The sequence below is a fragment of the Rhamphochromis longiceps genome, linkage group LG6 (assembly GCF_057381845.1).
Source record: "Rhamphochromis longiceps isolate RC_006_pf linkage group LG6, R_longiceps_female_GT1.1, whole genome shotgun sequence".
Lineage (NCBI taxonomy): Eukaryota > Metazoa > Chordata > Actinopteri > Cichliformes > Cichlidae > Rhamphochromis > Rhamphochromis longiceps.
Genome location: NC_140562.1, coordinates 11,844,892 through 11,861,246, shown reverse-complemented (window position 1 = coordinate 11,861,246; position 16,355 = coordinate 11,844,892). Strand labels below are relative to the sequence as shown.

The 16,355-nt window shown below is 42.5% G+C and overlaps 1 protein-coding gene across 1 annotated transcript in view; it reads left to right on the top strand.

Annotated features, from left to right (window-relative positions):
• Window positions 1-16,355, top strand: part of LOC146667543 (voltage-dependent T-type calcium channel subunit alpha-1I-like) — a 169,517-nt gene that overhangs the window by 106,964 nt on the left and 46,198 nt on the right. Inside the window, exons 20-23 of the mRNA XM_085408336.1 lie at window positions 4,581-4,759; window positions 10,967-11,093; window positions 11,614-11,739; window positions 12,505-12,594. Of these exons, the coding sequence (XP_085264462.1) occupies window positions 4,581-4,759; window positions 10,967-11,093; window positions 11,614-11,739; window positions 12,505-12,594 (522 nt within the window). The remainder of the gene's footprint in view (window positions 1-4,580; window positions 4,760-10,966; window positions 11,094-11,613; window positions 11,740-12,504; window positions 12,595-16,355) is intronic.

The window sequence follows — 16,355 nt, the reverse complement described above, 5'->3', positions numbered from 1 at the left end:
AGTTTTTTTCTGTCTTTGCATTTCTGTTAATGCTTAGAGGGAAAAAAAAGATTTCCTGTAGTGCTGTGTGCTTTTTCTTTTTATAATTATTTGAGCAAAACGTCACATTAGACTGTCTTGTCCTTTTCTGTCTCACCCTCCCGTCATCTTTTCTCCGTTTCTCTTTCCCACCCCTCCTGTTGCTGTCTAATCTGTTGTTCCAGTCTGGTCAGTCTGATCTCTCTCAGTGGAGCTCTAATCAAGCAACCACACTAATTACAGTTTCTTTTTCTAAACACGCCCCATCACACACACGACCCGCTCTCATCTCCTCACACTCACACACTTGCGCACAGCCCATACATGAGTAGCAGCAATCAGTGTAAACACTGTTACCTGCACACGGCGAGCCTGACCTTGAACATCAGACTCTGATTAGAAACAGGGGGTACATCTGTTATCTTTCGCCCTCCCAGTTCCTCTCCCTATCTCGCACACACACACACACACACACACACACACACACACACACACACACACACACACACACACACACACAGAGGACTGTGTTTTCATTACTTCGGGAAGGATTTATGACACTGGCATCGTTTTTTTTAAAACCTTACCGTTAATATAAATTGTGCTTGCATAACTAATCCCTTCTTTAACCCTAAACCCAGTGTAAGAATCAGCTGTGATTCTGTAAACTACTATAGGACTGATTTATTTTTATGTATTCAATTTAAAGTCACTGTGTTTTTGTTTTGTTTTTCTCATTGCAACGATTCATATTTCTTACAATTTCCCCTTTTGATTGATTTTTCTTTTTTTTTCTTTTATTTCTTTTTTGCTTCTCCCAGCACGTCCAGCTCTGAACTGAACAGCATCAAGCTTTAAGCTGATGCTACACATTAGCAATTTTTTTTCTTTCAGAGCCGCTTCGTAACACTTTCTTAGCAGCTCACTAACAAAGGCTGAAAGAAACTCTGTCAAAACAGGCAGACTTCTTAGCTCTAAGTAGCATTACTCAGCAAGTTTTTCTGAGCTATATCCTGACATAAGACTCTCTATATGTCTCTATCTCGAATCTAGGCACAATGAAAGCCATTTACTAAAGTGCTCTCCAGCATCTTCACAGCATTTGCTTGTCAGAACTCCTTCCATTAGGACTCTTAAGTTGTTCTTCTTTTTGGTATTAGCAGACTAATGTTAGCGCCAAACATCCTTCAGTTTGAAAGGTGGACTGAGACGTGCACAGCCAGGAAAGATTAAAGGCAATTTCAGGTTCATTTCAACTTGCTATTTTTCCCATTAATGTAGCAATTATTGTGTTCTTGTGGGTCTTTGCACTCTACACCCCCATTACTGAAAATTCAGAGAAACGAGGAGTTGCCCAAAACAGCATGTGAGCGTTCTGTATCAGGGGACCTGAGTACTATTTCCCCCAAAAATGTTTTTTTTAATAAATAAATAAAGCTTCAGAAAAACTGGAAATAAGTCATTTAACTTGTTAATGTGTGCTGGCACATGACTTCAATTTGAAGGGAGATGGCTCTGGGGAACTCCTCATTGTTTCACGTACACTTGTAGAAAGCCTAAGAGAGCGCGAGAACAGAGCAGGCAGCAGTGTCTCTGTCAAACACTCAGGGAGGAGCTGGTTTGTAGTGTGGGAAGGCTAAAGTGGGAAATAGTGTACTAAAACTATGCTCAGCTTATCATTATGGTTAAAGTATTGTGTTAAAGTATTTTGTGTTTTTACTGAGGCTCAAATCCATGACAGGCTAATACAGCTGTTAGATCCCAGTTACCCCAGTACTGAAACTCCAGACCGGCTCTGTTTAAAGGGTTTCTGATTCTGTGAGTGTCAGCACAGAAAATGTGCACTGGGGGCTTCATGACCTGGGTTTCTGTGTGTGAGCAGCTCCTGTAGGTGTAATCAGAGCTTCCTTTTTAAACAATCCATTTAAAAAACGCTGTAGCAACAATTACAGCGTTTTCAGCTAAATTTCAATTGGAATTTGAGTGTAAATAAGAAATGAATTTACTGTAAAGCTGTGAGCTGGATAACAGCTGTGAGAGGAGACAAGTATGCTTTGACAATAGACCTACTATCATTTTTATTATCGTATTTAATCTGCTTAATGGCAGGTCCACAGCACTCCAGTAGTCCCACGGGGGCCTCCGTGTTGCTGGCTGCTATTAATACTATAACAGTTGATTTGTAATTCTCAAAGCATTAACATAGACCGAGCACAGAGGACATGACCAACTTGTTGCTGTACATATCTCATCTGTGTTAATCCCCAAAATATATACTCACAGTCATGATTTACACCACGTTAGCTGAAGGACAGGCTTCCCATATTTTTATTTAGTGTGTTTCTTGTTTTGTTTCTGTCATTTGAGTTTTTGTAATGGTGAATTTTAAAGGTGCCAATTAGGGCTCTGGTTTCACTCAGTGGTTAAGCAGGCGACCACATGCCACAAGCCAAGTCCAGCAGCCCAGGTCTTATAAAAGTGAGAAAAAGCCCTAAAAATAAACTAAAAAGAGATGAAGCTGCATGTAATGTACTGATGTGACGCTCCAGCCAAAACAGAATAGAATAATCCTTGAATTGTCCCACAAGGGGAAATTTGGGTGTAACAGCAGCAAGAAAGACACATATACAAACAAACAGGACACAAGACACAAAGACACAGAACAGAAACATACACAATTTTTACATATTGTGTATGTAAAAGTAACAAGTAATAATAACAAGTAATAAGTAATAATAATATCCATCCATCCATCCATTCGCTTCCGCTTATCCTTTTCAGGGTCGCGGGGGGCGCTGGAGCCTATCCCAGCTGACATAGGGCGAAAGGCGGGGTACACCCTGGACAGGTCGCCAGTCTGTCGCAGGGCTAACACATAGGGACAGACAACCATTCACACTCACATTCACTCGCACATTCACACCTAGTGACAATTTAGATTAATCCATTAACCTATCCCCACAAGCTGCATGTCTTTGGACGGTGGGAGGAAGCCAGAGTACCCGGAGAGAACCCACGCAAACACGGGGAGAACATGCAAACTCCACACAGAAAGACCCCAGCCTGATGGAGGAATTGAACTCAGGACCTTCTTGCTGTGCGGCAACAGTGCTAACCACCGTGCCACCGTGCTGCCCCGTAATAATAATAATAACAAGTAATAATAAAAGGATTCTTGTTGGACACAGCTATGATAGGCTGGTGGTGTAAAACTGTCAAACTACCTTTTTTTTTTGTCCTGAGTGACACTAAGTTTCTTCTTCTTTTTTAAACGTATTTATTTATTTATTTTGAGGCAGAAAATGATGCCACCACAAAAATGCCAGAAATTTAAACTCCTGGTGAAGCCACTTGAGCCTGGCTTTAAAAGTGACCCATTCCTCACAGCTAATAGTGGCAAAAACAGCACCGACTGACCAGAAAAAATGTTTGCAAGCGTCGATAACTTGATGTGGTGTGGACACATAATGACAGCTGAGATAAGCAGCTGGAGTTGTTTGTCCTACAGTGATCATTGTAGTAAAATAGTAAAATAAATGCTCTGCCTGAAAGACTTTACTTGATACAGAATATAATGTAAAAGCGTTCCAGAATCTGGCTCTAGTTATATTTTCTGCGTCTCGCAAGTTTTGCTGTGAAATGACAGCAACACCGAAGTTGCTCCATCCCATGAAAGCATTTGACAGGTGTCAAATGATGTGGCTTACACCCATCTGCCACGCAACTTTTCTTTGAAAGTCAACTCTTCTCCCCCAAACTTTCCAAATGTCTTTTTGAGCCACTTCAGGGGCTTTTCACTTGCCCTTATGTCTGTCTTTCATTCCACCAGCTGGTAGTTTTCCCACAGTTTATACAAGATTCTTGATCTTCCCCACCCACCTCACTCGTTTCCTTTCTTTGTAGTTCAGGAGTTTTCCTACGACTGTGAGTTCCCATCTCGCTGTAACTAGAAGTTGATAGAACAATCAACCAGAAAAAACAACTGCATGACGTTCATACCTCGATTTCGATGAACATCTCTTCTTTATGTTTGGGCTTCTGTGTCTGGGCAGTTAGTAAAGCCGAAATGTGGAAGTGCCTGACATAAGAAGATTTGGCCAGACTGCTGAAGTAGCACATTGCACTGTCAGCAGTGCAGACTACTCTACATCTAAATGAAATTGTAAACTATTTTCCTCGAGTTTTATTCATAGACTTTTGCTCCAGTCACAGTGGTCAGCAAGATTCGGTGTCAACATGAAAGCTGATTAACGGCACAAACAAATAGGGTTTTCTTTTCATTATGGAATCTTTATTCTACTCCCACTTTGAAGTATGCTCATGATTTCTGCCTGGTCTTCTTTTAATAACTGCCTTTTATTTCTTTCCTTGTGTCCCTTCTAACCACAGTTTCGCTTACAAACCAACTGTTTTATTTTTTTAAGTCTCTTCTCCTGTCCAATATGAAATGAAATACCTGTTTGAGAAGCTAAGTAAGCAATTTGAATATCAAAGAGTGTGTGTGCCTGTGTACATCTGCTCACATCTGCATTTCCTCATCATTTCTCCCTTCATCTCCCCAGGTGGTGTCTATGGGTCTGTATTTGGGGGAAACTGCCTATCTGAGAAGCAGCTGGAACATTCTAGATGGTTTCTTGGTCTTCGTGTCTCTGATTGACATCGTAGTGTCCATGGCGGGTGGGGCTAAGATCCTCGGGGTTCTCCGTGTGCTCAGGTTGCTCAGGACACTCCGTCCTCTCAGGTTTGAAGGACTTTCAGTTATTTTTTCACATTTCCCCACTGCATGCCCCATCAGGATGGTTTCTAAAAAGGAAAAGGACAGTTTAGGAAAATATTTGCAATCTGAAGATCAATAATACTCACTTAGCTTAGTTAGCTTAGCATTAGGTAGCTTTACCTGAAACATTAAACCTGATCAACATTGTTCATAAAAAGGGACTGTATCTAGGAACGGTTGTGAGACCATTTCCAAACAATTTGGAATCATTTCCATCACCCAGTCACACAAGCACTTTTGCATCATTTTACTGCAAGAACGATTCACCAGGAGGAAGCAGTGTGAGAAACTGCAAAAAAACAAGAGCTACATCTCAGACTCAGGACTGAGAAATGCTTTAAAAAGAGTGGGACAAAATTCCTAATTAGTGATCTGAGAAACTGATAAAATAAGAGGTACAACACAAATGCTGCAGCAAGGGGGACTCAGGGCGACAGGTCCGAGGGGAGATATCATCACCCCCATCTGAGATTGGTTATCAAGTCCCAGTTGTTCCAAGGGTGGTGGAGAATGACCGAGCTAAGATCCTCTGGGACTTCCAGATACAGATGGACAAATTGGTGATGGCTAACCAGACATAGTAGTGCTGCACAAAAGAAGAACATGGTCGTAGTGATAGACGTAGCGATACTGAATGACAACAACATCAGGAAGAAGGAACACAAGAAGCTGGAGAAGAACGAAGGGCCCAGAGAAGAGCTGGAGAAGATGTGGAAGGTAAAGGTAACAGTGACCCCCAAGCTGGACGAGTGGCTCCAACAGATCCCAGGAACAACATCCGAGTTCTCCGTCCAGAAGAGCGCAGTCCTAGGAATGAATGAATATATATATATATATATATATAAAAAAAACACCCAGCACGCCCCTGCGGGCGGTTTATCCTTCAAGCTCGGGTCCTCTACCAGAGGCCTGGGAGCTTGAGGGTCCTGCGCAGTATCTTAGCTGTTCCCAGGACTGCGCTCTTCTGGACAGAGATCTCCGATGTTGTTCCTGGGATCTGCTGGAGCCACTCGCCTAGCTTGGGAGTCACCGCACCTAGTGCTCCGATTACCACGGGGACCACCGTTACCTTCACCCTCCACATCCTCTCGAGCTCTTCTCTGAGCCCTTGGTATTTCTCCAGCTTCTCGTGTTCCTTCTTCCTGATATTGCTGTCATTCGGAACCGCTACATCGATCACTACGGCCGTCTTCTTCTGTTTGTCTACCACCACTATGTCCGGTTGGTTAGCCACCACCATTTTGTCCGTCTGTATCTGGAAGTCCCACAGGATCTTAGCTCGGTCATTCTCCACCACCCTTGGGGGCATCTCCCATTTTGACCTCGGGACTTCTAGGTTATACTCGGCACAGATGTTCCTGTACACTATGCCGGCCACTTGGTTATGGCGTTCCATGTATGCCTTGCCTGCTAGCATCTTGCACCCTGCTGTTATGTGCTGGATTGTCTCTGGGGCATCTTTACACAGCCTGCACCTGGGGTCTTGCCTGGTGTGATAGACCCCAGCCTCTATGGATCTTGTACTCAGAGCTTGTTCTTGTGCTGCCATGATTAGTGCCTCTGTGCTGTCTTTCAGTCCAGCTTTGTCCAGCCACTGGTAGGATTTCTGGATATCAGCCACCTCCTCTATCTGCCGGTGGTACATACCGTGCAGGGGCCTGTCCTTCCATGATGGTTCCTCGTCTCCCTCCTCTTTCTTGGGTTTCTGCTGCCTGAGGTATTCACTGAGCACTCGGTCAGTTGGGGCCATCTTCCCAATGTATTCTTGGATGTTCCTTGTCTCATCCTGGACTGTGGTGCTGACACTCACCAGTCCCCGGCCCCCTTCCTTCCGCTTAGCGTACAGCCTCAGGGTGCTGGACTTGGGGTGAAACCCTCCATGCATGGTCAGGAGCTTTCTTGTCTTTATGTCAGTGGCTTCTATCTCCTCCTTTGGCCAGCCTATTACCCCAGCAGGGTACCTGATCACGGGCAGGGCGTATGTGTTGATGGCCCGGATCTTGTTCTTACCATTCAGCTGACTCCTCAGGACTTGCCTGACCCTCTGCAGGTACTTGGTGGTTGCAGCCTTTCTAGCGGCCTCTTCATGGTTCCCATTTGCCTGCGGGATCCCCAGGTACTTGTAACTGTCCTCTATGTCTGCAATGTTGCCTTCTGGTAGTTCAATCCCCTCAGTTCTGACTACCTTCCCTCTCTTTGTTACCATCCGACTACACTTCTCCAGTCCGAACGACATTCCAATGTCATTGCTGTATAGCCTGGTAGTGTGGATCAGTGAATCGATGTCTCGTTCACTCTTGGCATACAGCTTGATGTCATCCATGTACAGGAGGTGGCTGACAACTGCTCCGTTCCGTAGTCGGTATCCGTAGCCAGTCTTGTTAATGATCTCACTGAGGGGGTTCAGGCCTATGCAGAACAGCAGTGGGGACAGAGCATCTCCTTGGTAGATCCCGCACTTGATGGTAACTTGTGCTATGGGCTTGGAGTTGGCCTCTAGTGTTGTACGCCACATCCCCATTGAGTTCCTGATGAAGGCTCTTAGGGTCCCATTGATCTTGTACAATTCTAGGCATTCCAGTATCCAGCTGTGGGGCATTGAGTCATAGGCCTTCTTGTAATCAATCCAGGCAGTGCACAGGTTGGTCAGTCTGGTCTTGCAGTCTCGGCTGATTGTTCTGTCTACCAGTAGCTGGTGTTTTGCACCTCTGGTATTCTTGCCAATTCCTTTCTGTGTCCCGCTCATGTATTGACCCATGTGCCTGTTCATCTTAGCCGATATGATGCCTGACAGGAGCTTCCATGTAGTACTGAGGCAGGTTATTGGTCGGTAGTTGGAGGGGACCGCTCCCTTCTTGGGGTCCTTGGGGATCAGGACCGTCCGACCTTCGGTTAGCCATTCCGGGTGTCTCTCGTTAACTAGCAGCTGGTTCATTTGTGCTGCCAGTCGCTCGTGGAGTGCAGTCAGCTTCTTCAGCCAGTAGGCGTGAACCATGTCGGGCCCTGGTGCTGTCCAACTCTTCATACTGGAGACCCTTTCTTGGATATCTGCCACTGTGATGGTTACTGGACCCTGTTCAGGGAGGTCGCTGTGGTCTGCCCTCAGATCCACTAGCCACTGAGCATTGCCGTTATGGGTTGCATCCTTCTCCCATATGCTCTTCCAGTATTGCTCCGTCTCCATATATATATATTAATTAGGGGTGCGACGATACACAAAATTCATGGTTCGGTTCGGTTCGATACTTTGGTGTCACGGTTCGATATTTTTTCGATACAAAAAAAATGTTCATGCCTTTTTAATTTGTCATTTATTAAAATTATAAATATATATTTTAACTCAAAAATACAGTTTTTAAATTTAACCCTAACCCTTGTGCGTGTTTTTTATTTTGACAGCGAATGCGCACCTGCGGACCACTTATGTGCAGCCCTGGTTATTTAGCTCGTCATATTGCAGCCACAGAAATTCTTTTGTCCATGAAACCATAAAGCTGCACTTTCTTTTTGCCTTATAGTCTGATTTGTCATAACTTCTCCGTTTTGTGGTAAGCTTTTCTTTGGCTGTCACTTCTTCACCCTGACCTGTCTTATTTGGCTCAGCAGAACTAAAATATATATCTGTCTGTGAAGGTTCTCAGTCATCCAGGTCATCGTAGTCAAATATATATCCTGCTGCTTTTACACACACACTCACATAAGCTCAGCGATTCTCTGCGCGATCAACCTCTCACATGTTTAAGCTTGCTGCGGGAGATTTCACTTGTCATGTTTGCATAGTAAGCTAACGATTAATAAGACGATGTCAGAGGAATTGGTGCACAAATTATCATCACTCACAGATCAGTGCTGTCGCTCTCTATACACAGTTCGCGCGATTGCAAAGTGAAAGCAAAAAAACAAGCGCAAATTCAAACGCGATTGCAATATGTCACATATTGACAGTGGCTCACCGATGCCAATGACATAATTACCCAGCTACATTTCTGAAAGAATGCAAAAGCATTGACATATATTTTTCCTTCCTACAATAGCCCGACGGGCAGGGAAGAGATAGATTTTGGTAAACCGACTGAAAAAATCGCTAGCCCCGGGACGTCGGGCTAGGGATATTGCGAGCCCTGTATCTGATTGAGGAATCACTCATCTTTGTAAAAGAGAGTTTATTACAGAGAAATGTCTCTTTCCAAAATAAAAGCTATACTATCCGCCTCTTCTGGGCTATATTCTCAGCAGCATAAGGAGAATCATGTGCTAACAGCTGTCTAAATGACTCGGCTAAAGTTAGTAGCATGCTTGCTTGTTTTTTTTCTGCTTCCACCTGTCTTTGCACTAGGATGATGTCGGCGTAAATGTGCAGTCATATTCGTTGTGTTCCCACTAGTGCTTTCAGGTTAATCTCGTTGAAATGACCTTAACGCCACAACACGGCAAATCTCCGTTAACGAGCTACCGCCGATCGCCCCGTGCATGGGGCTAGACGGCCAACACGTTAACGAGCTAACTGCGCTAACACACTAGTTCACACCAATGTAATTGAGCATTGCGTGGCACATCCAACATACTGTTTTACTTTAGTCCATGACTCGCTTACCTTCAGGGTCATATGTCACATGAAAACCAAAATAATTCCAAACGCCAGATCTGAATGAGAGTGGGGGAGGTCCATGTTAAAAGGTGAGCTTAACTTCTGTCTCGCTAGCTTGCCCTGCGCTCTTCCTTCTGACGATGCTGTCTGTGTTGAGCGCTCAGTGAATCTGCGTTCGACTACTCCGCCTAGGCTGCACTGTCGAGCCTAGGCGGAGTAGTCGAACGCAGATTCACTGAGCGCTCAACACAGACAGCATCGTCAGAAGGAAAGTTGATAAAATAAATTACAAATTTTGTATTGTTCGATACATATGCGTACCAAACCGAAAGCACTGTATCGAACGGTTCAATATCGATACGAATATCGTTGCACCCCTAAAAAAAAAAAATATATATATATATATATATATATATATATATATATATATATATATATATATATATATATATATATATATACGTTAACGCACCTGGAGTGCAGAATGACTCAAAATCCCAGAAATGTTCCTGTAAACGAGCGCACATTGCAAAGCATGTGTGCTGAATAGGTAATTGGGGGGGGGGGGGCTGTAGCTCAGGTGGTAGAGCAGATCAGCTACTAACAGTTAGACTAAAAAGTTTAGAAAAGTACTTGTGTGATTGGGTGAATGAATTAGTTGTATAAAGCACTTTGAGTGCTCAGAGTAGAAAAGCGCTATATAAGAATTGCGATTAATTACAGAAAATTGAAAGATTTTAGTTAATTTTTTTAATCTATTGACAGCACTAATATATATGAGAGAGAGAGAGAGAAGATTTGGCATGAATTCAGTTCCTTCTGAACTTGCTCATATTTGCGAACCATAAAACAGTTAATGTATCAGCCGTAGCACTCTGGACAACACAGGTGCAGTCATTCTCACACAGGACAGTGGATTAATGAAACGGCCTCCCCCTATCAGCAGTAAAGTGTTCTACTGTTCTACTGAAATAAAGTGTCTCTCTCTGACTGCTCTCCACACCTCCGCGCAGATTCATATATTAGGAAGGATGATAAATAAAAGTGAAGTCAAGTGTTTTATAAATGGATCTGTAATTCTGAACATGGAAAAGTGGTGACCCCCCACCCCACCCTCCAGCTGCACAGTGCAGGAATCAACTTCAGCAGCTGATGTTTGCTAGAATGTCAGATTAATGGCAGCATCTCAGTGAAACTGTTGGATAGCTTCATGGATAACCAGATAAACAGACTAAGACGTTAATGGCTTCTCCATAATTATCCCCGGATCCTGAAAACCGAAATTATCTCCTTGGGAGAAATGATCTTGAGAAATCAGACGTTTATTCTTATTTTAATTTTCTTTTGTCAGCTGGCGAGTTAAATTAATCTGTTTTCTTGAGATAACAAAATAGATTATTGGCAGTTTTTGGGATGCCAGCATAAAGAAAAGTGACTGAAATGACCGCAGTGTTTTAGACAAAAGCTCTGCAGTCACGTTGTTCTTTTTCTTTTTACTTTCGCTTCTAAAAGATGCTGTGTGTCGTTTTTTTTCTTCCTTCTTTCTTCATCTTTCCATCCCTCTCCACCTGTTTGTCCTACAGGGTGATCAGCAGAGCTCCAGGACTGAAGCTGGTGGTCGAGACCCTAATCACGTCCCTCAAGCCCATCGGCAACATTGTCCTCATCTGCTGTGCCTTTTTCATCATCTTTGGCATCCTTGGTGTTCAGGTAAACATATTCGTGTCCAAGTCCAAGTTGCCCTCCACCTAACATCTTCTGCCTTGCTATTTTTTTTTAAATCAGTAAGGGAATATCATCACAAAATCTAGTTTATCTTTTTAACTCTACAAGCAAGTTTGCAAGTATGGAAAATGTACAGCTGGCTCCTTTATATTTTCATATTTTCTTTTGCACCTGGTTGTCAATCCCACCCTGCTATTGCACACTTCATTTCATGTCATTCTCTCTGCATCTGCTGTTATGCATTCTTTTACCCACATCCCTCTTTGATGTTCAGTGTGAGTGAGAGTTAAAAACGTCTTTTCTCGGGAGGAAAACCACACTGTTGATATCAAGCGCTCGTGGAGTCTTCAATAAAGCTCCATGTATGCACTAGTTACAAACACTAATTGTGAAATTACTTCAAAAACCGAGTGAAAGAAGTGGCTATGCAGAGAAGGTTTTTTTTTCACTGCTCTGTCGTGATTTATCTTCATGTGCCTCTGCCTGTGTCTGTTTTCCTTCAAAGCTTTTCAAAGGAAAGTTCTACTACTGTGTGGGTCTCGATGTGAAGAATATCACCAATAAATCTGACTGCCTGGCTGCCAACTATCGATGGGTTCACCACAAATACAACTTTGACAACCTTGGACAGGTACGAGATAGAATACAGTGTATGCTTGGCGTCCTGGCAGGGCTGTTTCCCACATATTACCCTAGAAGTACACACAAACTACACCGCACACAGAGACACTGTACTATGCTGTCGATCCTTTAAATGGTCTTAAAGCTGGAGAAAAAGCGACAGTTTGATTCATGAATGCGAAAAAAGAAATGTAAAGTGCCTTTTGCCCACAATAGAAGAGATGGTTTTCAGTTAGCTACAACATCCCATCGTACAACAAAAAGAGGTGGAGAATAACAGAGGAAGGACTCACACGGCTGACAATGCTAATTAATGTTTTTAATATTGTACCACTGATGTCTATTACATAATAGCAGTTCATGTTTGTTGCTCTGAGCACTAGGCGATTAAAGTACTTTGCTTCATGTCTGTGGTTTGATCTACTAACATCTTTTCTTTGTCTTTTTTTTTTTTTAATAAATGCCAGCTGTTAGATTTAGCCCATTATACTATTAGCGTTTTGTTTGGATGGGTCTAAATCAGGGGTCTCCAACTCCAGTCCTCGAGAGCTACGGTCCTGCAGCTTTGAGATGCATCCCCAGTCCAACACAGTGAATCAAATGATTGAATCATGAATGCGATGAAGTTTGGCAAAGGCCTGGTAACAAGCCATTCATTTGATTCAGGTGCATTGGATCAAGGATACATCTAAAAGCTGCAGGACAGTAGCTCTCGAGGACTGGAGTTGGAGACCCCTGCTTTGTTTATTCATGCTGTTGCTTGTGTCCCTTTCAGGCTCTTATGTCCCTGTTTGTGCTGGCATCAAAAGATGGCTGGGTCAACATCATGTACCATGGACTAGATGCAGTGGGAATTGACCAGCAGGTAATAAATAATATTACCGTAAATACCTATGCTCATGCTTGTGGTTATAGTAAAAAGAAAGTCTACACTCTTCTCACACCTAATGATGATCAGTTAGATGTGTTTGATTTGCAGCATCTTGCTGCTACTTATCGTCTTAATTCCTGTGGAAGCAGAAAAGCTGTGCTTGTTTCAGCATTTTGAAATACTTTTACTGTATTTCACTTGTATTGACATACATATGGTATAATATATCAGGTTTTGCAGTTCACCTGACATTGTATTTACCTAATGCGAATGATCACATTCATTGTTTTATATCCAGATACTTAAAAGCTTTTTCTGTCTATCTATCTGTCTGTCTGTCAGTCATTCAGTCAGTCAGGTTCACTGTTCAGTGGTAGTAAACTAAGCAGAGTGGCCCACATGCCTGCCTAAATCTCCATCTACATACTCAAACCTCTTTGAGGGAACCCCACATTTCTTTAACAGATGGGATATAAAATTCCTCCTTCTGGTCTTCTGAATATTCAACCCAGTTGGATGTTCCCAGATCTCCTCCACAGGGACGTGTCTTAGTGTCGTCTGTTCATATCATTGCAATACTACAAATGTTTCCTGTAGGAGCAGCACCTTCTACATCACCTTCTCCTTCTGGATTTTATCATTGGAATCACATTTAACCCTTTCACACATAGTGGTCACTACAGTGGACAGCTGTTCAAAGGCTGCTTTCTTGTATTTGTGTCAGTGTTGATGGTATACCTGCACATAAACCACTACATTGGACACTGATGTGTCACTCCATACCAAATTCATAAGTCAAAACGTATGATGTCCACCTAAGTCGACATGTAACAAACTCTTTAAGAAGTACATGTTTAAAAAAATGAAGTTCAAAAATCTTTTTTCATGCTTAAAGATGAATAAAAATACTAACCAGATTGAGGTTGTCATGCATGAAACGGTTAAATGTGACGGCCCAGTCCTCTGAGATCCCTTTGTTAGTATATTTTATTTGAAGAGCTTTACTCCAATGTCCCTATTATGCTGTTTTTAAGTGCACTGCCTGTGTCTTTGCTATAATGCAAATACCCTTTTTTTAAATTTAATTAACCCACACTCCCTCCAATGAATGTTATGTGAGCTGAATGTTGTTCATAACTAGTTTCACATAAGACTTTAAAATTATGATTGAAGGTGAGAGTTGAGCTATAATTGGAATGTGAAATTAGGAGCTTTGCTTGAATGCTCTATCAGAGATACTATAGTTATCTAATGGAAGCTAAAACGTTCTAATAAACAATCACACCTGAGGCCAGTCACGATCTTAAAAATGTATCTTTGCTTCCTAAATTGGAGAACACGCTGCTTACTGTCTCCTTAACCCCACAAATAATATACACAGACGACAACACCATCCAATAACGTGATGCAAATTAGTCTTCTATAGTGGCTACAAAGTGAACACGTTCCTTGTAGAATTGGTTTATTTGAAAATCTATTAGAGAATCTATTAAAAAGAGTGGGCATTATTCTGGATGATTCAGTTTCCTCGCCTCAGGGAGAACCCTCACTGCAGTCCAACATGGCTCTGAATGACTAATCCCATTTACACTCCACCCAGTGCTTTCAGCTCTCAGCGCTCCCCCAAATTGAAAATCTGACTCTCATCTCCAGCTTTATTGTCACTGAACTTCAGAGTTTTTTTTCTTTATTTTTTGTTTTGTTTTCTAATGACTCTCTCCCAAAAACTACCTCCACATCCAATCAACCCACGTTGTCTCCATTCTCTGCCTATTCCTCTGTTTACTGTCATCCTTTGAGATTGCTGACAGTCCCCAGATTTTCAAACTGTACTGAATATGGACACAGAGTGTCAGATGTATTCTTTTCTCTCAAAAAAGAGATTTCAATCTGGTTTTCGCTCATGTCACAGTACCGAAACTGCTCTACTTAAAGTCACTAACGATCTTCTAATCGGAGCTGACTCTGGTCTTCTCACCATTCTCGTCCTTTTAGATCTGAGCTCAGCCTTTGACACCATTTCTCACTCTGTCCTTCTAAGCAGACTTTCCTCTCTCGGCATCTCTGACACACCCCTCGTCTGTTTTCAATCATATCTCCTCGACCGCTCCCAGTTTATTCAACTAAGATCATTCCGCTCTCGTCTATTCCCCGTCACCTCTGGTGTACCCCAAGGCTCAGTTTTAGGCCCTCTTCTCTTTATAATATACATCCTCCCTCTAGATACCATCTTCCGCAAATTTGATCTTCAGTTTCACTGTTTTGCTGATGACACCCAGTTATATCTCTCTTGCAAACCTGATTCCTCCCTCCCACCTTCTTCCCTTACAGAATGTCTATCCGAGTTAAAATCCTGGTTTACCTCTAATTTTCTAAAGCTCAATGAGGATAAAACTGAGATCCTCCTTATTGGCACCAAATCCAACCTTTTGAAGGCAAACCATTTCTCACTCACCATCGATAACTCCACAGTTTTCCCTTCTCCTCAGGTTAAGAGCCTTGGTGTCATCCTAGACAGTTCACTTTCCTATAAATCTCACATCAATAATCTCACCCGTTCTGCCTACTTCCATCTACGTAACATTAACAGATTGGTTCCTTCTCTTTCCACCCAGTCTACGTCCATTCTTGTACATAGTCTTGTTACCTCCCGTATTGACTACTGCAATTCTCTTCTGCATGGTCTCCCCCAAAAATCCCTCCATAAGCTTCAACCGGTTCAGAACTCTGCTGCTCGCATTATCACCAGAACCCCCTCCTACCAGCACATCACCCCTGTTCTTCAGGAACTTCACTGGCTCCCTGTGAAATTCCGGATAATTTTCAAACTTCTTCTGCTCACCTTCAAGGCCATTCATAACCTCGCTCCTTCTTACCTTTCTGACCTGTTAACCACCACTTGTTCTGCCTGTTCACTTCGTTCTTCTTCTTCTATCCAGCTTACTGTACCTTCCTTCCGCCTCACCACCATGGGAAGCAGAGCTTTCAGCGGCTCTGCTCCCAGGCTGTGGAACTCTCTGCCCCCTGAAATAAGAAATATTGGTTCTCTCCCCCAGTTTAAATCCCAACTCAAAACTCATCTGTTCAAATCTGCATATTCACTGTGAATCCACTGTTTGTTCATTTTATCTTGTGCTTGTATTTTATTGTTCTTATTCTGCCATTGTTTTACTAAGTGTTTTATCCTATTGTAAAGTGTCCTTGGGTGACTTGAAAGGCGCTCATAAATAAAATTTATTATTATTATTATTATTAAAACGAGTTGAATAGATGTGTAACCCTAAACATTTAGAACAGTGTCAAACTTGTCCTGGAAGTGATTCTCAGCGATCACCATATTTCATGTACATACCAGCTAAAACAACCGGGCCGCTGGACATCAACAACTAACCTTTCCATTTTCAGATGTTAATCAGGTCACATAAAGCACATAGCAGGAAATAGTCTGTATTGAATACTGCTGTAAGCTTTATGTAGTGATTTAAGAAACTGTCTGGTGACACACAAGACCCCTACTTGATAAAGGTGAATGCACCAGATTATTAGCTGAGCGTTTTGCCCATCAACGCATCACACAAACTCAAAAGGAAAGAAAAAAGTCAGAAAAGTTTGAGTACATCTGTGAAAAGGGCTTTAAACTTTCCATTCATAGTATTTTTTTTTTATTGAGATTAAAATGAGGCTGCTCAGAGGTGGCTGGAAGTAGGTACTTTGAGCTCACCCGTGGATTATTTATGTTTTCCTATTTTTGTCTA